The sequence below is a fragment of the Actinia tenebrosa genome, unplaced genomic scaffold (genome assembly GCF_029948245.1).
Source record: "Actinia tenebrosa isolate PJP-AT-01 unplaced genomic scaffold, QUT_ActTen_1.0 PGA_scaffold0__85_contigs__length_37466705, whole genome shotgun sequence".
NCBI classification, from domain to species: Eukaryota; Metazoa; Cnidaria; class Anthozoa; order Actiniaria; family Actiniidae; genus Actinia; species Actinia tenebrosa.
The window spans coordinates 15,373,752-15,401,665 of NW_028292569.1; the positions used below are offsets into that span (position 1 = coordinate 15,373,752).

The 27,914-nt window shown below is 38.2% G+C and overlaps 1 protein-coding gene across 5 annotated transcripts in view; it reads right to left on the reverse strand.

The window, feature by feature from the left end:
* Window positions 1–51: 51 nt before the first annotated feature.
* Window positions 52–27,914, reverse strand: part of LOC116308566 (uncharacterized) — a 73,753-nt gene continuing 45,890 nt past the window's right edge. Inside the window, exons 1-4 of one of the 5 annotated variants that reach the window (XM_089032818.1) lie at window positions 18,444–18,506; window positions 18,056–18,159; window positions 4,752–4,896; window positions 52–4,414 (exon numbers count right to left, since the gene is read on the reverse strand). In XM_089032818.1, coding sequence (XP_088888944.1) covers window positions 145–4,414; window positions 4,752–4,867 — 4,386 coding nt within the window. In that variant the 5' untranslated portion in view covers window positions 4,868–4,896; window positions 18,056–18,159; window positions 18,444–18,506 and the 3' untranslated portion in view covers window positions 52–144. Of the gene's footprint in view, window positions 4,415–4,751; window positions 4,945–10,327; window positions 10,692–15,525; window positions 15,917–18,055; window positions 18,160–18,443; window positions 18,507–27,914 lie in introns of those variants that run through there. The other 4 variants (XM_089032813.1, XM_089032811.1, XM_031719028.2 and 1 more) reach the window with 4 other exon arrangements.

Here is a 27,914-nt window from a genome sequence, read left to right on the forward strand (position 1 = left end):
ATCCTTGTGATACAAATACAACAAGTTAGACTGCTAGAGTTGTGATTTTTTTTTCCTTTGCGTATATTTTATTATCAAAATATTTTCGTTAATACAGAAAACATGTAATCTAGCTCACAGCAATATATTCAATCAGTATAACCGCTATCGATGAGAATATTTTTTAATGAAATCCCATATATTATAACTGTTTTCTTTTTGTGGTGTATTTTCTTGATCCGCGTCAATTTTCTCTTTTTTTATTATTACATGTTCTTCTTTGGCATCACTTTTTCGCTTTTCTTTCCTCAAAATGTTTTTCGAAGCAGGACTGTCCCTTGCAGCATTGGAAATATTGGCACTTTCCCCAAATTGGTCAGCTCTGGTCAGTTCTGGAAAAGCTCTATCTGAAATACTATTAGTACTTTCGTTTGAAAGGTCTTGAATTTCTGGTAGTTGAATGGCCTGCGCTTCACCATTAGTTATACGTGTGCTCTCAATAATATAACTGTCGCGGTTCATCAGTGGTAAACTTTCGGTCGATAAGTTTGTTGTAGTTTTCTTCGGTACTGACTTGTCTGACTTATCTTGCTTCCCCTTATAGGGAAAAGAGAGTCCTCTATTTTCTTGATTCTCATTTTGCAGAGGAGAGGATACTTCTAGGTGATTATTTAGAGAAAAGGGAGTTGAAGATTTTTCACCGGAAGTCTCATCTTGCCGATTTCGAGGCTTTTCGACAAAAGCTTCTATCGCATCTTCCAGAATGAAGGCCTCTTCAACGTTTGATTCCCGAATGACTTCACTCTTTTCTGAGAGGCCATCTTTCGTGGAGGGGTCCGCCATTGGATTTGTCTCCTCGGACAAAACAGGATTTTCTTCTTCCATATCTAATTTGTTGTTTAAATCAGTCGCTATACTCTCTAATGCAGATCCTTCTTCGCTAGTGACTTCTTCAGCTTGATCAGTAGCCTCGTTGGACAGACGTTCGTTTTCCTGGTTCATTCCCGCGTTTGATTTAGGCATTTCAAGGCTATCGGCACTATTTCTTGTAAATTCGCAGACGTTTTCTTGATCAGGAACTGCATCGAGAGGAAAACGATTTTCCACAACTATAAGTGCAGCGTTCACTTCCGGCGCAGCCTCTGCCTCAAGACTTTCCATGTTTTGTGGATTGTCTTCAATGTTTCTGCCTTCCAAATCTTCATCATTTAGGGACGACGGTTCTTCAGGCAGAAATCCATATTTCCCTCTTATCCTATCAATCTTCTTGAACAAAATTTTTCGAGCTTTAAGACAATTTTTTCTTATCCACGCAACGTTTTGATTTTTCAATTTCTCTTGATTCATTTCAAGCCTTTTTTCAAGGTTATCTATCGCTTCTCTATCCTGTAAACTCATCTCGTACTTCTGGCGAATTCTTTCGATCTTCTTCAGCAAATACAATCGTTCTTTGAGATATTTCGTTCTTATCGGCACAACGTTCTGATTCTTTAATTTTTCTTCGTTTTCTTCAAGTTCTCTTTCGAGGCTTTCCATTGCTTCTTTATCCTGTAAACTCATCTCAGTTATAGTGCATATTCGTTGGCTGATTGTTCGACTAGTAGCAAAATGTTCGACACTTTTTGTATTTCTTCGTACAGTTTCATCATTGTCTTGATCAGCAAGTTCCCCGCCTTCCATCAATACGTATTTCTGATAGTTTCGATCTCCTTTATCGTATTCGCTTTCAGATGGACCACAATCGGAGTTAGCGCGTTGTTTTAAAAAGTTTATGCAATGCTCTAGTGATTTGATTCTTTTCGTCAGTGTAGCCAAAGGATAGTTGTCGTCACCAACAATTTCATCACTTCTCTCATTTGAGACGTTTCTTTGGGTGGCGTCAGCATCTTGGTCAATATCAGTAACTCCAAAAACACTCTGCCGGTCTACATTTATATCCTCAGTAATATGGCCTTGATTAACGTTTTCTTCGACACTTTCAGTAGCAGGCTGTGTGTCCATGGTGACGCCTTCAGTGACACCGTATTGAGCAATACTTTCTTGATTAACATCAAAAGCAGTCTGTGTGTCTATGGCGATTATTGTGCCAGGGTCTTCTTCTTGAGTAATACTTTCTGCAGTAACCTCAGAAGTAGTCTGTATATCCGTGGTGATGTCTTCAGTGACATGCTCTAGAATAATACTTTCGTCGGGAGCTTCAGTAGCAGCCTGTATTTCCATAGTGACACGATCTTGAACAATACTCTTTTCAGTAACTTTATAAGCTGTCAGTTGATCTGTGGCTATGTCTTCACTGGTACGGTCTATAATCGTATTCCTTCCTTCTGAAAATTCAGAAGAAGCCTCTTGGCCAACCATAGTGCTACTCTCGGTGACATTTTGACCACCCCTATCGGTGGCGTCTGAGGTAGGTTGTGTAGATAAATCTTCAGAAACGGCTACCTGTTGCCTGTCTACAGCATTGCTGTCGCTGACAGACTCTTGAATAGAAACAGAATCCGAATTCAAGCTGTTATCAATAGAGTTCTGTTCATTTCTTCCAGAATTTGTTCCCATATGTAAAACACCATCTTCAGTAAGTAGTTTTCTAGCCATTAAACGCATTTGATTGACAATGTTATTTATAACGCTCTGACTCTTTTCCGCATGAGCCACTTCCTCTTTATCCGCTGGTTCTTGTTTTACTTTGACTGATTCCGAGTGAGACTCCGAGGAACAAGCCCACTCATCGACATCTATCCGTTCAATGGGTCCACGTTCTGCGTCTTTAGTTGTTACCTTTGTTATTATAAGTTCAGGCTCTTCATCACTAGAATCCTTCGGTTCTTTTTCTTTTTCATTGGCTAGACCAACAGCGGCAATGGCCTTCTTTATAGGACAGGTACCTAATAAGCTGCAGTCAAGGCAACTGTTCGGATCATGCTCAGCGTTTTTTGAAAAATCATAGCCAGGACTAGAAGGAGTTGTAGTGTTCGAAGTAGTTACGTGGGTAGCACGAGGCGATGGTTGAACAATATTGGTGTGATTACTCAAAGGTTCAACTCTTGCAGTTCTGGTCGCCCTATGGGGATATGAAAACCTGTAGTCTCTATATGCATTTATTCCAGCTGGCTGAATAGATAACGCCACCGGAATAGAGGTCAAAGGGTGACGAATGTAACAAGAACTGCTGTTGACGCTAGGTGCACTTGGAACGCTGCGAAGAGGTCGGGGGTAAGATGATGGCACAGGAGTGCGCATATAGACGCCAGGGGTCTGTCCATGTGTCATGTGCGAGACGTTTTGATGATTGAAGCTCGTACTGTAACTCGTCAATTGATTTGTTTGGCGATCATATCTTCCACTAGCGTTGCGATTCGAAATACCCGTATTGTAACTTGCTCTTTGATTCGCTTGGAGATCATGATTTCCACTAGTAGACAGGTTTGAAGTATTCACACTGTAATTTGTTCTCCGTTTTGATTGAGTATCATAACTTCCAGCAGCATTGGGATTACCATTATTAGTATTGTATAATGTTCTCTGATTTGATTGAATGTTATGACGTCCAGTACTGGGGAAATTTGGGGTATTCGTAATGTAGCTTGTTCTTTGATTTGATTGGGGATCAAGACTGCCACTAGTATTGGGATACGCACTAGATTGATTGAAAGTTGAAACAATCTGATTGGCAGAAGTTTCCTGTTGCCTATTTTCATAGGCATTGGCAGGTACCGAATTCACTGCCCTATCCTGGGAACTACTCCCTACTCGAGGACCAAACAGCCGACTCTCAACTCTTGAAACCTGATTAGAATCTTTATCGTTTTCTTCAGATGCACTATTCAAACCAACTGTTGCCGTTTTAACATTGCCAGCAGTTTGGTCTTTCGGAAAACTGGGATTGAGAAAGTTGTCAAAGGTACCATCAAGAATGAGTCTCGCAAGCTCTGCCATTTTTATCTTTCCCATCCTAGAGAGTGGATTGTTACTGCTTGGCTCTTTCGATCCAACGGCCAATGAGGTGTTTACCCTTTCCTGTCCCACAATACCTTGCACTGAGTGGACAGAGCCGATCCTTGGGAGCTTACCCCAGTCGAACGCAACTCCGTTGTTAGAATTGAGTTGGCGCTTAGAGCACTCAACACCTTTATTTTGATGAGCATTTACTCTCTTTTCGAATTGGGAAAGAACTTCCATTAGCAGTTCTTGGCGGCAATTAATTCGGTCGTTGCTTACTGTTTCTTGATTAGTTGATGTTGCAGGTCTCAAAGCGCCATCAGAAGGGACCGTCGTTTCTTGAATCGTTTGATTTGCAGATGACATAGAATCTTGTATGGACGTACTTGGATGGAGAGAACCCGTATTCTGTGATGGACGCTGTACCGTTTTTATATTCTGATCACTCCTCAAGAGATTTGCAAGAACGCTGGAAGAATGGCCATTGTTGGTAACACTAAGCGAGAAAAGAATTTTAAAAAGATGTTTTTAAAAGTCATAAAACAAGTGAAATCCGAACGATTGGTGTTGAGATTCGGGCTAAGACAATGGCCCGTTTTCATGTACTAAATATATAAGAAAGAAAGGAATGAGGTAACCTTCTTTCCCCTAATTAGATTAGGTACGAAAAGTTCAAGGTATTGCTCGGGCATTTTTCCATTTTTTATAGTTCCAGAAAGGAAAATAGAAATCATCTTCTTATGTTCTTTTCAAAGCGAAATAATAAGCTGGTTTAGAAATAATAGTTAAGTCGCTGATAGCTTGATAGCTTGTTATCATTACATAGTACTTACTTAGTTCTTTCATCAGCTTCTCTACTGTACTGTTGCTGCGATAAATACATTCTTCTCTCTTGTATTCTCTGGAACTGTCTTGAAATCAGAGTGGGATCTGTACCATTATTGAACATCCCGACACGCTTCTCAAGTGGCCGTGATCCTAATAAAAAATCAGTCATGCAATCGTTATGAAACACAGTGTTTTACCCTGAAAAAAAAAACACTTCGTCAAAATAGCGGTTCCATTTTCTAATACCGCTAGGTAGGGAACATCATATCATACAAAAAAGTTTTTAGAGTTTCTTGAAGGTGTTGATATACTCATGCAAACATCCTGAAACCAATAGCTTAACTGTGTCCATAAATAATATATCCTTAGAAAACCGCACCTGTTGACTTAGTCTACTATCGCTTTTTTTTATTAATTTTTACTAACTTTGACTGACAGTATTAATTTCTATATTGTTCTAGCTAGACTCATTATTCGTACTCTACGCTATTTTGACTTAACAGTAATCTGCAATCTATCCACAAGCATTGAAGAATGTCAGACTGAAAAAGATTGCTATACTAAGTTTCTTGTTGCTAACCTTGAGCTCGAGCAAATGACAGCAAATACGTTACAAAATAAACCTAATCAGATCAAAGACACAGGGCACTTGAAAACGATAACAGCGTATTATTGTAACTTACAAAAAAGCGTACAAGTCTTTAAGAGATGAGGCGGTAAGCCGTGTGGGATGGGCTTGGAAATCAAAAGTCTTTACTTCCTTTACTTTAATTGGATGAATCCCGGATCGCGAAGAGTTTGATTGGATGCCCTAAGGGATTCCCCTTAGGCCTTTATTGTCCAGGATTTGCTCCAAAATGTTGAAAAATTATTATCTCTGAGATTGTATGGCTGATTTGTTTTCGGAGTCAGCCGCATAACTAAGTCCTATATCCTCAACTGACTTCAGGGCAAGTGCTTTAACTCAGTAATAAAATACAAACCCAGTTGTTTAAAAACAATGTAAAAAAGACAAATAGCAACCGAACAACACTATCCTCCATGCGGTATTGTAAAAGGCTGACAACAAAGCAAAACGAAGAACAAAACGATCAAAGTGACCACTAATTGGATTGTCCAGGTTCGCGCTTGAATTAATTGAAAATGCAATGCCACAAAAAAAAAAAAAAAAAAAACACACACTCCTTTCTATAACCTCTTTCTCTTTTACTCCGACGAAGGACTAGCGTCCGAAACGTCAGTAAGTTTTTTCATCTTTTCACGGTGTATAATTTACCTTTTGATCATTACTGTTTCATTAGAAACACCGACGCAGCTCACACTAGTTTTTAGCTAGTTATCTCTTCAAAAAAACTAGTGAATGTGTTGAATACAAGTCAATAGGTAGTGTAAAACATTAGGCAACTGTACTGAAGTTAGTGCTTTGTCAGTGCACAGTAAAAAAGTGCCGGTTTTTTTAGTTCACATCATGAGATTATTGGTGAAAAGGGATTAGTTGAGCCTATTTTCTGTAATATTTGAAATACCATCACATGATATACATTTGAAATGTTTCAAAACTTCGATCATGGTGTTTGAAGACTGTTTTCAAACAATTTCTCCTGGAAAGTGAGAGAATAGCTAAGATGAGACAGATTCTCACATTAAAAACGAAAGCCCGCAGGCAACAGCGCATTTTTCAGCCCGTAATCCTAATCGCCTTTACTGAATATGTCAAATGTTTGAGTGAAGTATTTTTGACAGTTCTGTTGCAAAACTCCTACGCTTCTTCTGGTGGTCCTCGATCCTGAGAAAACGTTATTAGTTTTCTCTGCTGGAATCATACTGATAGACACTTTCTCACAAGGTTAGCTTGAGAAGGTTTGTCCAAAATTTGCACAAATTATAAGAGAAAATATTTTAGGTAGTTTCAAATTAACCGAATTGTTTGCATTGCTCTTTTTCTGCCAATCAAACTAAAATTTAAACACACCCACGTGTAAATAATTGACTCACACCCACGTAATAAGCTGAAATTCAACGAAGTTTGCATAAAAGAAGTCTTGTTTTGCTTTTTTCAAAAAGGACTAGACCAGACTTCTTGAAAAAAAATCATCTCAGGTAATTGTTGAATTGTAATGCAGTAGCTCAAGAGTTGGAGCATAACTATCGGACTATCCAACAATACCGATCTCAACGATTCTCTCATCTATACATATATATGCACAAACATGCATGCTTAAGTAACTTGAGATATTAAATGTTCAATATATTTTAGTCAAAAGTTGCAAACGAGATTAATAAGCAAAGCAATACAAGTTATTAAAAGCAATACACGTTGTTAATATTAAAGGCATTCAAAGCCATTAAAAGAGCAAGTTTTATAGGAATCTTGAAAAATCTTCATACCGTGTGCCGTCGAGCGGTCAGCTTTATTCCATCGCATGTTTGCGATTATCTTCAAGATCGATTTATTTTCGAACACAGTCTAATATACTGCAGACAAAAACAAGACACGCTGCTAGAAAGCCAAACTAAAGGTTGTTGCTCTATTAACTATGGTTGGTGTTAATCTAACTTACGTAATTCGTTCTGCTTCGTTTGACTTTGAAGTTTTAAGCAGTGAACCGGAACTAGCCGAGGAATTACACGTGGTTGTTTAGAAATCGTGTTGTTAAGAATTGTTTTGGTAAATAATTTCTTTTTTTGAAAAGGAAGTGTTGACTTTCGCGGTGTAATTTGTTTTCCAAAGTTTTTTTCCTATAATTTTTTCGGTTTTTGTTGTTGATGTTAAACAGATATTGATCATTATTGTGAATAATTGAAGCTGAAGTTGATGCGATGTGATGTCCATCCGCACCTCGACGAACATGTGCAGGAAAAGGTTTCCAGAGCTATGTTGCATCAGTTTATATTGCATATGAAGATGCACTATAGTTAATATTTACTATGGTTGCACAAAGCGAGGGAACGACTTTTTAAACAACGAGAAAATACTCAGGAATTATGTTAAAAAACATCTTTTACCCCTGGCAAATTGATGTGTTTTTTTTGACATTCTTTCAAAACTATCCAATCACAGCTCTCTGTAGAAACAAAGGAATCAAACATTTTTTAGGCGCCATCCAATCACGACAAACGGCGAAAAATCTCTAGATGTTTTATTTTTAGCTCACTCCGCCCGAACTAATGAACTGCTATACTGTCGCACATAGTGCAAACTTTCAATAATTTACAAAAATAAAACAAAAATATCGTTCATTGACGAAGTAGCTGTTATGAAATAATTGATACACTTTATATTGTAAATTTTTAAAAATTTTAACGGCAACCACAACCCAATAGACTGACATTGCACGAAAAAAAATGTTGGAACCTGTGTATGAATCTGGCTTCTAATTGGATTACTCGCAAAATGCTTAAAATAACCTTGAAGTGTTCGTGGTACGAGTGTCCGCACAGTGAAAGGTCACTAATTTCTTAGTATTTTTAGCTAAAAAATTGGATATTTTCTAGACGTTTAAACAGCATTTACTTGGCATTTGCGATAACTGGAAAGCTTATCAGTTGATGTCAAATGCCGATCCATTTGCATATCGCGATATCAGAGTGATTGGGATTCCCTTATGTACTCTTGTTTTCACAACAAATAAAGAAGTAATTTGTTACAAAAGAATTTATTCCGGGAACGAATCGACTATATCCATGTCAAGGGACAAGGCTCTAGCCCTCATTAGCCTGCATGCAGCCCAACTTTAACTTTGGTGTTTCTCTTTAGTTTCCACTACTATTGTTACTGCTTTGCTTAGTCAGAATGCTGCTCCAATTTACACAGAGTTTGTACCTCTGTTCGATCTTATCATGGGGCTTTTATTTGGCGATTTCTAACTGGTTTATCCTGTAATGGCAGTGCATGGTATAGTTGGAGGCAACTCCCTAAGTTATCAAAAAAAAAAAAAAAAAAAGAAAGAAAGAAAGAAAAAAAGCATATAATTTTGGGCTTCTTGTGGCATTTTGGACCCTATATTCTGTGATCCGCCTGAGGTGGAGTTCCATGTTTATAGTATTGATAGATGGTTGATATGACAGATTAATAAACGGCAAAAGGAATTGAGGTAGGTAATATCTTATGAAAAGATATATTCAATATAAACACCCTAATAGCATTGACGACGCATTGTCTGCAGCTACGTGTGTATCTTGACATGACTCAGACGAAAACTGAACGCCGAAAAAAATCAACAAAAAAAATCAATGTTGGAATTCGTTTAAAAGGAGTTGTTCTTCCATTCAGTCCTTTCATTCTTGTTTTTCTCAGCTCACTTTTCTTTCCTTTCCTATTTCACTTGAAGCATAAGGGTTTATAATAAGATGATATTGACGATCTTTACTTTCTTTCTGTCCGACCACATGTCAGATTTTACTTTACATACACATCAGATTGGCAAAGAAAAAGTGACAAGACAAATCCCAACATCTGTATGTTTGGCAGCGTCTCAGGTAAAGATGTCATTACTAAATACACATCAGATTGGCAAAGAAAAAGTGACAAGACAAATCCCAACATCTGTATGTTTGGCAGCGTCTCAGGTAAAGATGTCATTACTAAATGTTTGAAAGAAAAAAAGTAAATAAACAGACAACAAAAAATGCCTCATGCTATAAAACATTAGCATATTTCAAGTAGTATCTTTGTTCATTAAGTAGATAGTACTATTTTGAGAAAGAGTTATATACTGTCTCCAGTCTCTCTTCAAATCCGGCAGACATGGACAAAAACAAAATCAAAATCTGAGCACAACTGATCTTAGGGCTCGCCGATGTATATAAAGCCGTGAGCTTTGGCCAGGAAGCGGCAAACACCTGCAACACAATAAGCCATACAAACCACAAAGCTATTATGTTTTTAATACAGTCTATTGGTTGTTGAAGGTGTCGTTGCACGTTTTACAGGCAAAAAGAATCATATTCAGCAGTACGTGAGTTAAAATATCCTATTCAAAAAGAAAAAGGTTTAAAAATGGTACTCCGTTTTGTGTGAAAGTAAATAACTTCGGTAAATGACTCTGACTTTGCAATGAACTGAAGAAACATTAAAATTTTATGATATTAACCGATGAATCTGAAGGATGTCATCTTGAGGAACGATAATTTGCTTTGACGATCAAATAACATGGCAAAATAAAGTTAAGATTCCTTCAATGGATAATGTTGAATTAAATTAAGCGATTCCCATCTTTTCGTCCCATTAAAAGAACAGATCTTACTTGTCGCTACAGTTTAGAGATCAATTTAGGTGTAGGTAATATAATAATGATGAGAAAATGTTGGTAACCGTAACATAATATGCTCGACTCAATGTTTTCAGACAAGAAAGGTCGTACAAAAAAAGGCGAAGAAACTACCCTGCAAGAAGAGATAACTAGCTAAAAACTAGTGTAATCTTTGCCAGCTTAGTTGCTATGTAGTCTATAGGAATTATTCTTAATGGCAAGTTGATTTAGGATAAAGCATTCATACTATCCCCTGAGAGGTCGATTAAATTAAACTATAATTGGAGGCCGTGTCAGCGAGCGAATGCTACTGAAATACAAAAACTAACCTGCTGAAGACGCTCTGGGCTGTCTTCCTGGAATTCAATAGGGTTCAATATGATTCCAATGCAGTTCCTTAACGTGGTTGAGAACGTTAAGCACTTAATTCCTTAGATTTTCAAATCGTATATACAAAGCTCAGAAGCATAGAGAAAGCCGTCACATATGTCAAACATTCTCCCAGCTGTGTGTTGACATGAATATTGGATGGTTGTGCATACTAATACTCAGTAGATTCAAATAAGACAACAAACATTGTATCGGCCGAATAGCCTCACTTGTATGATTCTTAAAACAAAAGAATTTCTCATTGCGGGCTCAACTGTAATAACAGCTATTGAATTTGATTCAGTAGCTTTCGCCAAGATGACCTTAGAGTGAGGAGATTGTATAACAAGAGATGTCGAGATGTCAATGAGTGAAAGTATTGGGATACCTGTTTTCGCTACGTCACTCGAAAAAATGAAGCACCGATAGAGATGCCACCGGAAAATAGTAACCAAAACAATAGTTCATCTAATAACTTATCCAATAGACTTATACTTTGTCTCCCCAGCAGCTGTTCTTAGTGTCTTCATGCAAAGCTCACTCCCCACTTAGTGTCGTCACGCAATGCTCACTCCCCACTTAGTGTCGTCACGCGATGCTCACTCCCCACTTAGTTTCATCATGCAACGCTCAACGCAATCGGCGACGACACTAAGAAACGGCTGTGAAGGATACTAGTACTTATAATTAAAGAAACTTTTCCCATGATTCTCCATTACAATATCCAAAGTTTAAATATGTGCTAGCGTGTTGCTCAAGGTTTTAACTCCAAAGACCTGAAGTTCATCGTTGAAGAATGGCAAAATTTCGGAAGGGGTAGGTAGGGGTGTGGCTCACAGTAATTAACCTCATACTTAGAAATCAAGGTGATAAAAGATAGGAGTATACAGGAGCAAGGATGTAGGAAGGACGTAGGGGTGTGGCTCACAGTAATTAACCTCATACTTAGAAATCAAGGTGATAAAAGATAGGAGTATACAGAAGCAAGGATGAAATCAAACTTGGCCATAAGGAAGACTACCGAACATTTATTCTCTATTTATGTACCCTCTTTAAATAAAGTGTCGGTATATATCTAAATTTGATCATTTTGCACGGGTTATAAATACAATACTGTATTAGAGTTATTTAGGCTGTTTTTTAGCAGCACACTTCCGGTAATATCTGTGCTTTGACTTGGGGGCAATTAACATTTGGAAGCTCAAAGGACCTTGGAGGTTGTACAAGTATATCTTGATTTCTCGTTTCAGGGGGTAGAAATAGTGAGGTAGAATACTTTGAGATTACTAATTATTTCTCAATTGACACGGTTTTCTCTGTTATTCACAAGGTTTTATTTTTGTTATAACCCTCATTATAGATGCAAGGTCAATATATAGTTAGTTATTAACCTGGTTGATAACTATATATAGACTTCGCATTAATAATGAGCAACATTTGATAGAAAACCTTCTCAATTGATAAATAAAATACTTAATTACCTTGAACATTGACAATAAGCATATACATCCCTCCAGCCTGCGGCCCTCAGGATGTATATGGTTTATTGCCTCCGTTCTTGGTAATTAACTCTTACTTTGACATGTTTTGACATATCAGTTACTATTTGCATACTAATTGCCCCCAAGTCAACTCCAAAAAGTCATGCGATTGATAGTAAGCAATATAGAATGACCTTTGATAGGAGTAAACACAACCAATAAATTAGAGGTGGGAAAAATAAAGGTAAGGATAATATGGAAGAATGGATGGGAATATATATATAAGCATATTATGCAAACAAAAAGGTATATATAACGGAATAATTTATGCAAGTATTTGCTTCTATATGTTTATTATAAAATATACATATATACATATATAACAGAATTTATGCAACTAACTACTCGCTTAAATTCTGTTATATATCAAACGCTATATAACGTAATTTATGCAACTAACTACTCGCTTAAATTCTGTTATATACTAAACACTATATAACGGAATTTATGCAACTAACTACTCGCTTAAATTCTGTTATATACTATGAACTATATAACGGAATTTATGCAACTAACTACTCGCTTAAATTCTGTTATATACTAAACACTATATAACGGAATTTATGCAACTAACTACTCGCTTAAATTCTGTTATATACTATAAACTATATAACGGAATTTATGCAACTAACTACTCGCTTAAATTCTGTTATATACTAAACACCATATAACGGAATTTATGCAACTAACTACTCGCTTAAATTCTGTTATACATGAAACACTATATAACGGAATTTATGCAACTAACTACTCGCTTAAATTCTGTTATACATGAAACACTATATAACGGAATTTATGCAACTAACTACTCGCTTAAATTCTGTTATATACTAAACACTATATAACGGAATTTATGCAACTAACTACTCGCTTAAATTCTGTTATATAAGAAACACTATATAACGGAATTTATGCAACTAACTACTCGCTTAAATTCTGTTATATATCAAACGCTATATAACGGAATTTATGCAACTAACTACTCGCTTAAATTCTGTTATACATGAAACACTATGTAACGGAATTTATGCAACTAACTACTCGCTTAAATTCTGTTATACATGAAACACTATATAACGGAATTTATGCAACTAACTACTCGCTTAAATTCTGTTACATATGAAACACTATATAACGGAATTTATGCAACTAACTACTCGCTTAAATTCTGTTATATATCAAACGCTATATAACGGAATTTATGCAACTAACTACTCGCTTAAATTCTGTTATATACTAAACACTATATAACGGAATTTATGCAACTAACTACTCGCTTAAATTCTGTTATATACATGTATACGTATATAACGGAATTTATGCAACTAACTACTCGCTTAAATTCTGTTACATATGAAACGCTATATAACGGAATTTATGCAACTAACTACTCGCTTAAATTCTGTTATATACTATATACTATATAACGGAATTTATGCAACTAACTACTCGCTTAAATTCTGTTACATATGAAACACTATATAACGGAATTTATGCAACTAACTACTCGCTTAAATTCTGTTATATATCAAACGCTATATAACGGAATTTATGCAACTAACTACTCGCTTAAATTCTGTTATATACTAAACACTATATAACGGAATTTATGCAACTAACTACTCGCTTAAATTCTGTTATATACATGTATACGTATATAACGGAATTTATGCAACTAACTACTCGCTTAAATTCTGTTATATACATATATACTTATATAACGGAATTTATGCAGCTAACTACTCGCTTAAATTCTGTTATACATGAAACACTATATAACGGAATTTATGCAACTAACTACTCGCTTAAATTCTGTTATATATCAAACGCTATATAACGGAATTTATGCAACTAACTACTCGCTTAAATTCTGTTATAAATGAAACACTATATAACGGAATTTATGCAACTAACTACTCGCTTAAATTCTGTTATATACACACATACATACGTAACGGAATTTATGCAACTAACTACTCGCTTAAATTCTGTTATATATCAAACGCTATATAACGGAATTTATGCAACTAACTACTCGCTTAAATTCTGTTATATATCAAACACTATATAACGGAATTTATGCAACTAACTACTCGCTTAAATTCTGTTATATATCAAACGCTATATAACGGAATTTATGCAACTACTCGCTTAAATTCTGTTATACATGAAACACTATATAACGGAATTTATGCAACTAACTACTCGCTTAAATTCTGTTATATACTAAACACTATATAACGGAATTTATGCAACTAACTACTCGCTTAAATTCTGTTATATACATACATACGCATATAACGGAATTTATGCAACTAACTACTCGCTTAAATTCTGTTATATATCAAACGCTATATAACGGAATTTATGCAACTAACTACTCGCTTAAATTCTGTTATACATGAAACGCTATATAACGGAATTTATGCAACTAACTACTCGCTTAAATTCTGTTATATACTAAACACTATATAACGGAATTTATGCAACTAACTACTCGCTTAAATTCTGTTATATACTAAACACTATATAACGGAATTTATGCAACTAACTACTCGCTTAAATTCTGTTACATATGAAACACTATATAACAGAATTTAAGCGAGTAGTTAGTTGCATAAATTCCGTTATATAGCGTTTGATATATAACAGAATTTAAGCGAGTAGTTAGTTGCATAAATTCCGTTATATAGCGTTTGATATATAACAGAATTTAAGCGAGTAGTTAGTTGCATAAATTCCGTTATATATGTAACCGGCGGCAAGGCGCTCAGCTATGAATCAGATTGCAAGTGGTTTCGACAAAAGAATTTATTGAAAAATTCACACAACTTTACAATACATGAAAAAAAACGGGAACGAGATTACAGGATATCTCTAATGAAAACAAGAAAAATATTTACAATGAGATAAAATAAATTTGTAGCTTATCTAAATAGCTAAAAGTTATGAATAAAATACAGTTTTGCTAGATATAAATAGAAACGGAAATACGTAAATTACGTCACAGGTAATTTGAATATTGCATACTGATTAGCAGTGTTTACAATACGCGAGTGAAAATTACTAGGTTGCAAAGTTTAATGTACAAGTCGGTAAACCGTTTAAAATGAACTAAACCAATGGAAAAAGCAATAGGAAAAATTGACTAGAGGTTAACTATGGCTTTAGGTAAGTATTTTAACCTTTGTTTATGACAAACTAAGAATTACACGGTTTACTGAACACGCGGTCGCGACAATGACCTTGAGTGTAGAGTTTAAGTAGCGAACAAATTAAAGGTTGGAAAGAAAAGGTCTTTTATCCCGCAGTTAAGGCTATTTATCGTAGTAAAAAGGTTAAACAAGCGAGTAAGGCGGTAGCGATCCTATAGTAAACGTTTTAAAGAGTTTAAAAGACAAAATACACTTAGCGTGATTACTAAATTACTACTGCGTGAATAACTTTGTACTAAATTACGCGCTAATGCGACTAGAATTACTACAACATGAAACGAATGCTTAACAAATATGTATAAAATCTAAGCTATAAAATATAACGACTAGTTAACGATATTAACATAGATTTGTCCTAAATCTATCCTAGGTATAAGTGTAAAAGGCTGCAAAGATTCATACCTTTACATCGTAGAGAATTCCTTGTCTTGATATGTGCAACGTCTTCAAGAACTTTTACTACACTGATTTAAGCTTAGTTTGGGCCTATTTTTATGGAAAAACCTGCATTCTTAAGACCTTACACATCCTACGCAATGTTGCACGCCCTAGGCGCAAACAGGATGTCCCAAACACGAACTTACGTAAACAAGCGCCAAACCTAGGCATGACTCACTGTAATGTAATTACGTACGGAAATTATTTCTTGCTTACGCATTTTCCACGCAAACAGTTAACTAAAGAATTACATTCCTATGTGTACACGAGGCATTCCTAATTAAAAATATAGATTTATGACTAAATAATTACTGTCCAAAATAGTGTCTTTTGACTCTGTCACATATAGTGTTTCATGTATAACAGAATTTAAGCGAGTAGTTAGTTGCATAAATTCCGTTATATAGTGTTTCATTTATAACAGAATTTAAGCGAGTAGTTAGTTGCATAAATTCCGTTATATAGCGTTTGATATATAACAGAATTTAAGCGAGTAGTTAGTTGCATAAATTCCGTTATATAGTGTTTCATGTATAACAGAATTTAAGCGAGTAGTTAGTTGCATAAATTCCGTTACATAGGGTTTCATATATAACAGAATTTAAGCGAGTAGTTAGTTGCATAAATTCCGTTATATGCGTATGTATGTATATAACAGAATTTAAGCGAGTAGTTAGTTGCATAATTTCCGTAATATAGCGTTTCATATATAACAGAATTTAAGCGAGTAGTTAGTTGCATAAATTCCGTTATATAGTATGTAGTATATAACAGAATTTAAGCGAGTAGTTAGTTGCATAAATTCCGTTATATAGTATATAGTATATAACAGAATTTAAGCGAGTAGTTAGTTGCATAAATTCCGTTATATAGTGTTTCATGTATAACAGAATTTAAGCGAGTAGTTAGTTGCATAAATTCCGTTATATAGCGTTTCATATGTAACAGAATTTAAGCGAGTAGTTAGTTGCATAAATTCCGTTATATAGTGTTTAGTATATAACAGAATTTAAGCGAGTAGTTAGTTGCATAAATTCCGTTATATAGTGTTTAGTATATAACAGAATTTAAGCGAGTAGTTAGTTGCATAAATTCCGTTATATATAATATTTAGGAATATACAAAAGCAATTGTTAGCATAAAAAATTCTGTTATATAGAAGGTACATATTGCATAGTATGCGAATATAAAGCCTTCCAGAATGGATAGGACTAAAAATAGAGGAACTGAGACTTGATAATTTAGTGAATACTGCATTAGCATAAGTAGCATATTTGAAATGTGCAAAGAATAGTGCCCTTCACAGTTCCCTGCACCATCTTGAAAGGTAGCCGTGCCTTTGCATCGAAGCGAAACCAATGGTGAGCTTGCAATGACAGATATATGTGAATAACTGTCCAAGGTGTTAGAAAAGGTCTCTATCATTGCAAGCTCACCATTCGTCTCACTTCGATTCAAAGGCATGGCTACCTTTCAAGATGGCCACAGGAACTGCAAAGGGGACTTTTGCAGAATATATCCTAAGTTTATTCAAAATGATTGACATACAACATAAAAGCTGAGACTGAAATGGCACATGGGAAATGACATAATTATATTATAATTTATTCATTTGGGCCATCCATACAGTCAGTTTAGAATGCCAAATGCGTATTAAAAACAGTGGATGATGCCACGGGTTGCCGGTCACAGCATGCATCTAATTAACATACTTCCTATGTGCCATTTCAGTCTCAGCTTCTATGTACTATGTTTCTGAACCCAACAATGATTCTTCAATTAAGTGTATATTATTGTAAGCATCAAATAATTTCTGTTCATTCAAATATTCTATTCTATATTGTAACATGTATTTTTGACTTGGTAATCATTAAAGGAAGCTGTTATCTTAAATAATGATTTTGGGGGGGGGATGGGGAATCATACAAGTCATGCAAATCAAACGCATACTTTATTATGACACCATAGTCACGATGTCGGAATTATTTGACAAAAGATTTATAGGATTAGGATTTTCCAATAAATTCTTTTGTTCTATGTTCCAGCATGTTCCAGCATGGCTTTTGTTATATTTTATTCTCTTGGCTAATAATTGCAAACCAAAAATTGGTTTTTATTTCCTTTGTTTGTTTTTAACCGAAAGAGAAAAATATTGCCCTAAAATGATTTTTTACCGGCAATTTAATACTTACAATAAAAGTAGGACATTGGCCGGGTGTATAAGTTCTTATAAAAAATGATAAAGAAAAGGAAGTAAGCTTGAATAAAAACCTACCTTTTGGGAGTACACAAATATTCTCAAGATTATAGAAAAATATTAAAGAAATATAATCAAATATGTCCTTTTGCTATTTTAACAAGCATCGTCTCTTTGCAATGATAGTTTGGTCGAGTAATACGATCCTTTGACAAAACATGACATTCGCACGTGTTGGACTGGATTGGATCGAAATATCGCCTTGAAATATTCAACTACGAAACACATATATCTTACCTTAATATATTTTCCTCTCTTATTTCGGCGAATACATAGAAGGATGGATGAATCCACGTAGAAATACGTCGATAAACTACTGGCAACAATGAAAGCTATGTGCCCTGAAAATTATGTGTACGAAATATGTGAGTCAAGTTCAAATTACGTCCATATATAAACATCAAAGCATGCAATTATTCTATAATGTATTATTATATGGATTCAAAGGTTTTTAAATAATATTTTTACTCGAAACTTCCGTTTCAGCATTCAAATCTGGTAATCAGTGCATCTCAAACAGCGAGATTGATGATAAACGATCAACAAGTTACCAAGAGATCAGAATGCAAGATTTCTGTTGTTTTAAACTTCGATCGATTTGAAGCAGACAAATAAAGCTACTCACCAAGTACTCGCTTTTTTACTTCGTGAAATGACAGTAAAAAGGTCATTCGTGTATAAAATCCCGCCAAAGTCAAACATTTGTTCAGTCTCTCTCGGGAAGATAAGAGAATGAGAGCCTGGCAACCTGGCAACCAACAATCTCGAAACCACAGGAAGCCCAACAACATACATTTAATCTAGACTGCGTTATTTTGGATATGAAGAGAGTGTACCTAAATACTGTTCTTTACGGCACAGACACAAATATATTGAAGTAACGAATTAATCTACTGTTGATTGAGATATCTTACACATCAATTGTTGAAATCCATTAACTGATAATTAAAGAAGAAAACTTTAAAATAACTTTATTCTTCAAAAGTTTCAAAATAAATAATACATCCAAAAACAAAACTACGAATAACCGCCATCCGCTGACCTATTGTAACGTAGAGAAATGATACTTTCCCTACGGACACATAAATTTCTTCTAGACCAGACGCTCTTGACTACAAGTTTATTTTCTTGCAGAGGTTGCTGCATTGACTAATGCGACTAACTGCAGACTGACTCTGAAGAATAACGACAACGGACTGAAGAATAACTTAACGACTGGCTGGAAAATAACTGCAGACTGACTACTAACTCTAAGTGAGCTCGTATTGAAGGGTTAAGCTAGAGTACTACGTCACATAACCGGTTGTACTAAGTCAAACTAACACTAGTGAAAAACGCACTACCGACGCATGCGTTGGGAGAAAAAAACAAAATGGCGGACAATAACAATTGATCACATCTAAAGGTAGGTTTTATTTTAACCGACAGGGCTATTTTTTAAATATTCGTTTTGTAATTTTACAGATATTTTTGAATTTCTTTACATAGGAACCGACCATGTGATTATCTGCAAATTAGCCATGCTGGATGTCGTCGTCGGGCCGCGAGTGGCGGCATTTTCAAAGATTATTTTTGCTTTGTATGAACAATAGTTTTTTTTGTATAAATCAGCAGTGTATCACAATCGAAATTATCTTGCTATTGCGAAAAGGACAACCTTAAGTTTTCAGTATTTTTCTTAAGTTTGGCGATTTTGTAAAACAATCAAAACACCGGCATCAAAAATACGAGTTGCCCTTAGTTACGTTTTGCCATCTCCGAGCTTGAGCAGTGCGTTTTTGACAAGTGTCGATCAAACTAGATTGAACCAGTTAGGCCACGTATGACGTAAGAGCTTGAAACAGGTGTAGACTTAAGGAAAAAGTACGAGCACTAAGTTCTAAGAGCTGATCCTGCAAATCGGTCGATGGTGCTCGCTAGCTTAACTAGTAGAGAAAAGATTATAATAAAAATACTTTAACTTTCCAAAAAGGATAATTCTAAACAAAAGATCTTCTAGAAGAAGGCTTAGGAAGTGATTGTTTGTGCAGTAAACAACCCTGCTCTTTTCCAGAACGCATTTACAAAGTTTTATATGACCAACAACTGGAAAAGTACAGCAGATTTGCAGCTGTTGCTTACTACAAAAAGTACTTCCTAATTAAAAGTGGAAGGTCATATCAATAAACAAATCACCTTCACCCTCAGGTTAATAAACAAGTCATTAGGAATGACTTACGATTGGTCAATGATAGATTGTCTATTGACAAGTCATTAAAATAAGGAGGTCTCACTTACATTTGTTATTAAAAGAAGGTTTAGCAAATATTCCTATTTCAAGAATGTTTTTCTCTAATTTTTTACCTTGATTATATTTTCCCCCTCTACAATGCAGGCTCGTTTTTGCCGATAACTGGCTACATATAACTATCGACCGCTGAAAAATCACTGGCGCATGCTGATAGCTAGAATTAGCTGTAGTTACTCGACCAATGAGCATTAAGATAGTGAGTAAAATTGATAATAGTGATTGTCTTATAAAGAGCTACCCCATACGCAGTTTTTATATTAATTGGTGACGAGCGCCCGAAAATGGGGCCACGCAGTCATCTTGCAAGAGTAGTATAGGGAATGGGGGTTCCAGCGCAATCTCAACACGGGCAAGACCCGTGTCAAAAATCCACCTACGGACAATCCCCACTCCAAGTGTGGTTGGGGGCAACAGCGCAAATATGTTAGTCTATATATGGAGTGCGAAGAATGTAAGAGAACTTTTAAGAAAGAAGCGGATTTGAAAAAGCATTTGAAAATGAAGACGAAGTGTATGAGCAGTTATGATTGTGGATGTGGTAAGAAGTTTGAGACTAAGGTTAAATTGTTTTGGCATTGTCAGGACTGTGAGTACGACTACGACGACTTAAAAAGTGCTTGGTATTAGGTATAAAATATTTCCTATTATATAGATGGAATCCCAAAGCAACTTCAGCACGGTGTCAATACCCGGTAACGGTGAGATTGACGTTAGACAGTTTTGGCGTCAGTCAGAAAGGAAGGTTAAAAGGACTCTCCGAAAAGGTATAGAAGAATTAGGAGCCCTGAAAGCGAGCATAATGGTAGAAGTAAGTTTGTCAAAAGACGAGGTAATGACGACAGCAATGTTGCGATCAAAGTCGTTAGTGATATTAGAATCCACGAATCTGGATAGGTCACTCAGTGAAGCCTTAGAAGCAATAATGGAGTCGCTGTCTAACTACACGAAAGAAGGATCGGGTTGGACAGTAGAGGAGGTTGAAGGAATAGAGATAAGCATAGCCAGGTACGTACCCATACGAGGGGGGAGTTACGTACCGCTACCAACGTGGGTAGAAAGGAAGAAGGCTATTGTAAACGTGAAGAATGAAGACAATCGATGCTTTATGTGGGCAATCAGGTCTGCACTGTATCCAGCAGAGAAGGATCCCTGTAGGACAAGTAAGTATCCCACAGATGATTTAGAGTGGGATGGTGTGGAATTTCCCATGCAGTTGATAGACATCCCCATATTTGAGGAAATAAACGATCTAGCAATTAACGTTTACGGAGTCAGAGAGCAGACGATAGTACCGTTAGTTCTGTCAAAAAGTAAAGGAGAGCGCGTACATTTATTCTACCACGGCGGACACTACTCATGGGTTAAACACATTAGCAGACTATTCTACAGACATACTAAGCACAAAGGCAAAAAGTACTTCTGTGACTGCTGCTTGCTGTCATTTACATCCTTAAATACCCTAAAGAAACACGATGAGATCTGCCGCGGAGTCGAAGAAGTGGCGCAACGGATCCAGATGCCCACCAACAAAGAGCTTTCATACGCAGACCATCAAAAGCAGATGCAAGTGCCTTACGTGATATATGCAGACTTCGAAGCGTTGATAACTAAGGAAGAGCAGAAACGTGGCGCCACGAATAAGGTAGGATTACACGAGATCTGCTCCTTTGGTTACATAGTAGTCAGATCAGACGGTAAAGCAAACCCTCCTGTGATTTACCGAGGTAAGAACGCAGCTAATGAGTTTCTAGAAGCATTGCGAGAAGAGGAGGGAGAGATTAGAGAACAATTAAGATGTCCAAAGAAGATGGAATTTACCAAAGAGAACCAGGAGGCTTTTAACAAGGCAAAAAAATGCCACATTTGCCAACATACGCTTCTCCAGTTTGGAAGACGAGCCAAGAAAGCGTGGGATGAAGATGGAAAGTATCTAGGAGAAGCTCATTTTAAATGCGGGAAGTATGCTAAGAAAGGTGAGAAGCCGGGAAAGCCCTCCACGCACTGCATTCACTGCCACAAAGCATTTGTTGAGGATTTCTATGTGGATAAGGTTAGGGATCACTGCCACATCACGGGTAAATACAGAGGAGCGGCTCATTGGAAATGCAATATAAACTTCAAAGTAAATCCAGACATGGAGATTCCGGTGTTCTTTCACAACCTCCGCGGTTACGACTCCCATTTGCTACTACAAGGAACAGACGGCTCCGACGTCAAATGCATACCCAACAACAAAGAGCGCTACATGTCCGTAACCGTAGGCAAGCTGAAGTTCTTAGACTCGCAGCAGTTCATGGCGGACTCCTTAGCAAACCTCGTAAAGTATAACACCAACTTTCCCATTTCCAGTCAATACGGCGCGGAAAGGAAAGGAGTCTACCCATACGAATACATGGACTCCTGGGATCGATTCAAAGAGTCCCTACCACCCAAAGATCGCTTCTACAGCACCCTAAACGAGTCCGGTATAAAGGATGAGGAGTACCAGCATGCGTTAGACGTGTGGGAAAAGTACTCCTGTGAGAACATGGGGGACTACCACGACATCTACCTAAGGTCTGACGTAGTGCTGCTTGCAGACGTTTTCCAAAGCTTCAGAAAGATGGCTATGGAATATTACGGATTGGATCCCGCTAATTTCTACACGGCTCCTGGGCTCAGCTGGAGTGCTTTGTTAAAGAAGACAAATGCGCAGTTGGATCTCCTAACGGAGTACGACATGTATCGGTTTATGGAAGACGGTATTCGTGGCGGCGTATGCGGACCCAGCCGACGTTACGCCCGCGCAAACAACCCCTTAGTAGAGCACGACCCAGAGAAACCAACCACATACATTTACTACCTGGATGCGAATAACCTTTATGGTTGGGCAATGTCACAGTACCTACCTGTGAGAGACTTCGAATGGGATCCAGTGAAGCCGATAGACTTCTACATGCAGGTAGGAAAGGAGGAAGACAAGGGTTACGTCTTAGAAGTGGATCTGGAGTACCCAGAGCGCCTGCACGACGAACACAATGAGTTCCCCTTAGCACCAGAAGCGATAGAGATACCATTTAAGCAGCTAAGTCCGCTGCAAAAGCAAATGTGCCCTGGTTACAAACCGTACAGGAAACTAACTATGAACCTGATGGATAAGAAGAAGTATGTGGTACATTACCGCAACCTGCAGTTCTACGTGCGACACGGAATGCGCGTAGAGAAGATCCACAGAGTCCTAAAATTCACGCAGGAACCCTGGATGCGCCCCTACATTGACTTTAACACGCAAAAGCGTACCGCAGCGAAAAATGACTTCGAGAAAAACCTCTTCAAACTGATGAACAACAGCGTGTTCGGAAAGACAATGGAGAACATCCGCAAGCGCGTAAGCGTAAAAATAGTCAGCACCAAAGAGGAAGCAGAAGCATACGTGTCACAGCCAGGCTTCGTTAGATACGTAGAAATGCTGAACTTCTACGTGATTCACATGAAAAGGGCAAACCTCTTACTAAACAAGCCCGTTTACACAGGCTTTACGGTGCTGGATCTATCGAAGCTGCTTATGTACGAGTTCTACTACGATAAGCTTAAGCCAAAGTACGGAGACCGCTGTCGCCTCCTGTACACAGACACCGACTCCCTAATTCTAGAAGTGCAAACGGAAGACGTTTACAAAGACTGCCTCCCCGACATAGACGAGTACGACACCAGCGGTTACCCGAAGGAGCACTTCCTTTACTCTGCGAAGAATAAGAAGGTAATTGGGAAGATGAAAGACGAAATGTTAGGAAAACCCATCGTGGAGTACGTGGGTCTGAAACCAAAGATGTACAGCGTGCTAAAGTTAGACGGCGTAGAAAAGAAAGCTAAAGGCGTAAAAAAGTACGTGGTTAAGAAGGACATTACGCACGAGTCCTACCTCAACGTATTACGAACACGCAAGGAACAGCGGCATAAGATGAACAGCCTGCGCAGCTATGGTCATCAGATACATAACGTCACGCAGGAGAAGGTGTCACTGTCTGCATTCGACGGTAAGCGATGGATGTGTGATGACGGAGTGCATACGATAGCATTCGGACATCACACGATAAGCAGTTCTTCTTTGACGAACCCACGCGTGGGACCATCATGAAGATAATACAAGATGGGCTGACCCTTCTTAGCTATTACGCTTCGGATCTGGTAAGTTTCCAAAGACCAATTAGGATCCGTAGCTCTTTTGGATCCTCCTTCTAATTCACCCGGCTCATAGAGATATCGAACCGTGACATCGCCTAATCTTTTTTCCTGGGGGAAGACCGCCCTCGAACTTCTGACGAAGGACTTGTGTTCCACGTATTTCTTTTTTATGGTATCCTTGGGTTTCATTCCCGTAGCCCTGGCCGCCTCGTTGTTCAAAGCCGCGACGACCTGGGGGAGCCTCTGGGTCCATTCCCTGTTGCGTTTGGAGGGATCTTCCAGCTCTTTCCAATACTGGTACCCAAAGAGACGCTCGGCCAGGGTCTTATTGAATCTTTCGACGATGCTCTGGCCCCTGTGGTACTCTGCTTCGGCTCTCCTAATCTTAGTGTCGTGGTCTTTCAAGGTCTTAGTAACCACGCCCATGAACTCCGTTCCCGCATCCACTTGCAGCAGCTTAGGCCATTTCAAGACGCGCTTATAAATCCTACCTAGGGCTTCTGCGACTTCCCCAGAATCCTTGCTGGTTATAGGTTCGGCGTCCTTGTATCTGCTTGCGATATCGACTACGGTCAAAGCGTACCTATAGGTCTTCTTTCTCACCTTATCGTGCGGCAAGAAAAGCAAATCCGCCTGATGAACTTCATTGGGGGTATTTACGGTGAAGCTGGGCCTGGGAATGTACTTAGGCACGGGAAGATAAACCTGCCAGAGGGTTTGTTTTTTCAACCAGTTCTTAGCCGTTTCGTCTGATACCCTGGCCGCGGTCGCGAGTTTCTTGATAGCTGACGCTCCTCTCCAATAGCCTTCCGGCCCATAGTAAATCCTTTTAAGTTTGTCCTCTACGCGGCCCATTATATGAATTCCAAAACAAGATTGATCTTACGTCCATTAAAATCCACCGTCTTTCCGTCCACTTTAATGGTGATGTTTATGCTTTCTACCAAATTAGATAAGTCATAGCTCAAAGAAATGGGGGTGTATTCTACTGGGTCAAATGGATTACCTTGGGGCAGAAACTTGGACATAAGAGAAGACTTTTCTCCATTGTTGTAACTATGGACTAAATCGCAATAGACTTCGTAAGAGGATGCGACTTTCCATTTTACGTCATATGTACTGCCGCTATTTATCGTGGTACTAGTAAGGCCCAGGAGTTCTACCAATGAACTGTCCTTTAGATTGGCGCTTCCACTATTTTTCTTGAATTTCATTTCATGGGGCAATCCTGTGGTAAGAGTATATCCATGCTTTGCTAGCTCCTTAGCCAGTGTTATTGGGGTGTAATGGGAATCTGGTATTTTTGGTTTGGTGCCAGAAGTCACGACGACAAAGCCATCAATTAAATTATACCAAGAATTGTACAAAGAGCAACTAACCAGCCGAACCCTTTCCGCGCGGATGGGAGGATTCAGATAAGTAGTAAAGTTATTCTTGTCGCTTTCCAAAAAGACGATCATTATATTAGATACGCCAAAGCCACGCCTCCGGCCAGCCCTGCGACTCCTACAAAAACCAATTCATTGTCTTTTTGTTTCTTAGAAGGCTGGTAGTAATTCTTGAACTGAGGCTTTTTCATTCTAAAGTCGGGGTGTGCTTGCGCATAAAGTTTGAAGGCGTAGTCTGTGTTTTCGAAGTTCTTGTCTGCCTGCATTTTGTCTTGGTAGTTCTTATCCAACCAATCCCTGTAAGCTTGTCTTTTTTCATTCCAAGCTGCAACGTCCCTTTGATATTTCTCCAGCGCTAAGTCGTGTCTCTTTCTTTCGGCGGCACCGCTTTTATCACCTCTGACTAATCTATCTAAATACTGACCACCATAATTAGCTCCCGTAAATGCTAAAGCTGCAATGACTCCACCTGCGACTAAGCTAACCATTATACATTAGGTAGGTACTTTTCCTTCCGTAGATAATCCTTTACCATGATAGCCCCGCCAACGGCAGCGGTCATCTTAGCAAAATTAGCGAAGCTCTTGCTTGGGTCTTCAGTAAAGCCTTCTTTGAGCACTTTCTTACCTACCCAACCAATACCCGCAACAATAGAGGTAATGATAGCTGCCTCTTCAACAGTTTTCAACAATGCAGTCGACATTATATTACAAAGCGAGAAGGTCATTCCATTTCAGGGATTTTGTTTTTTCTGACCTCCACAGGTGCGTGATATGTTGGGGCCTCCCACTTTACTTCTGGCTTCATATTCCGCCATTGTAAGTAAAAGCTGCCTGCTGCTATAGCAATTCCTAACGCGCCGATGACGTAGCCGGGATTCCAAAAGGATTCGCTTTCGTCCTCCACCTTTTCTTCTTTTTTGGCTTTATTCTTTCTGTTCATCTCCGCGAGCTTCTTTCCCGCGGCAACTCTGCCTGCAGATTTAGGCTTGGTAATCTTCTGCTCCTCTTGGGGCTGCTCTACCTTCGACTCTGGTTCACTCATTTATATCTAAGGACTTGAAGGACTTGATAAGTAACTTAATAGGACCTGAGCAAGTACTTAAGGACGACTTGACTAAGTACTTGAGGACGACTTGACTAAGTACTTAAGGACGACTTGACTAAGTACTTGAGGCGACTTGATCAGGTACCTCAGCAAGTGCTGCCTGAAAGACCTTTTCAACTTCTCTGTCCTTTTTGAAGTCCTTCCAAGATGTTCCGAAGGAACCTAGTACCTCCTTCAAGTCGACGTGCTGAGCTACGTGAAGTGCCGCAGAGGCGACTGCCATTAACTTACCGCACTTCAAAGACAACCACCCACAGGTTATCTTAAGTTCTTGGGATATGACATAGTCATCTCTTATGTCCTTCTGTAGTTGCTCCACGTCGTCTATAGGCAGTGCAAGTCCAAGCAATTTAGTGGCAAGTCGGATAGCGGAGTCTGCTACGGCGTCCGTGGTCTTGCTTGCAAGGGCGGCCTCGTACCTCTTATGGAACTTCTTAACCTCCTCTTCTGACAACTTATTAACCTGCTCATGGGTAAGTTCCTTGCCTATCATTTCTTTGCACTTCCCAGATGACACAAGGATGTTAAGTTGTTCCTTGAGGTTACTTTCATCTAGCTGTGTGGGGACTTCATCTAAGAGCTGCTCAATCTCCATATACATTAGGAATCATAGATTCCAACCTCGTACGGAAACCTCAAAGAGAAGATCATTTTGGAATGTTGGTGCGCTTTTAAATGCCGCATGTATTCGTGCAGCTGTTCCTTGCTTATCTCGCCGCCGTAGTCGCTTAAGATGGTTTCCAGGTCAGACTTGCTCGGAGTATAAAATACTACGAGAGAGCCTATGTTTTCCCTAAAGGGCTTAGAGACACTGGTAAGCTGCTGGGAAAGCAACCAAACGCTGATATTGTCATGCCTACCGCTAAAGGCGAGCTTCACTAATTCGGAAGTGCGTCTTTTTACGTCGTCCCCACAGGCAATGTCATCCAATATGAGGAGCGTCTGCGTATCTTTAGGGAATTGCTTATGCCAGAACTTCAAATGGCTGGATAACTCGTTAGGGTCTAAGATATCTACAAAGAAGTCGTCATCTTTCACTCCTATGCCCGTCCAGGTGCGGTTGTTCACGTAGGTGGGGCATAATAGCACTATGTAGTCGAAGCGGTATCTAAAGGGTCCTAATAGCTGCTCTACCACGAACTGGGTC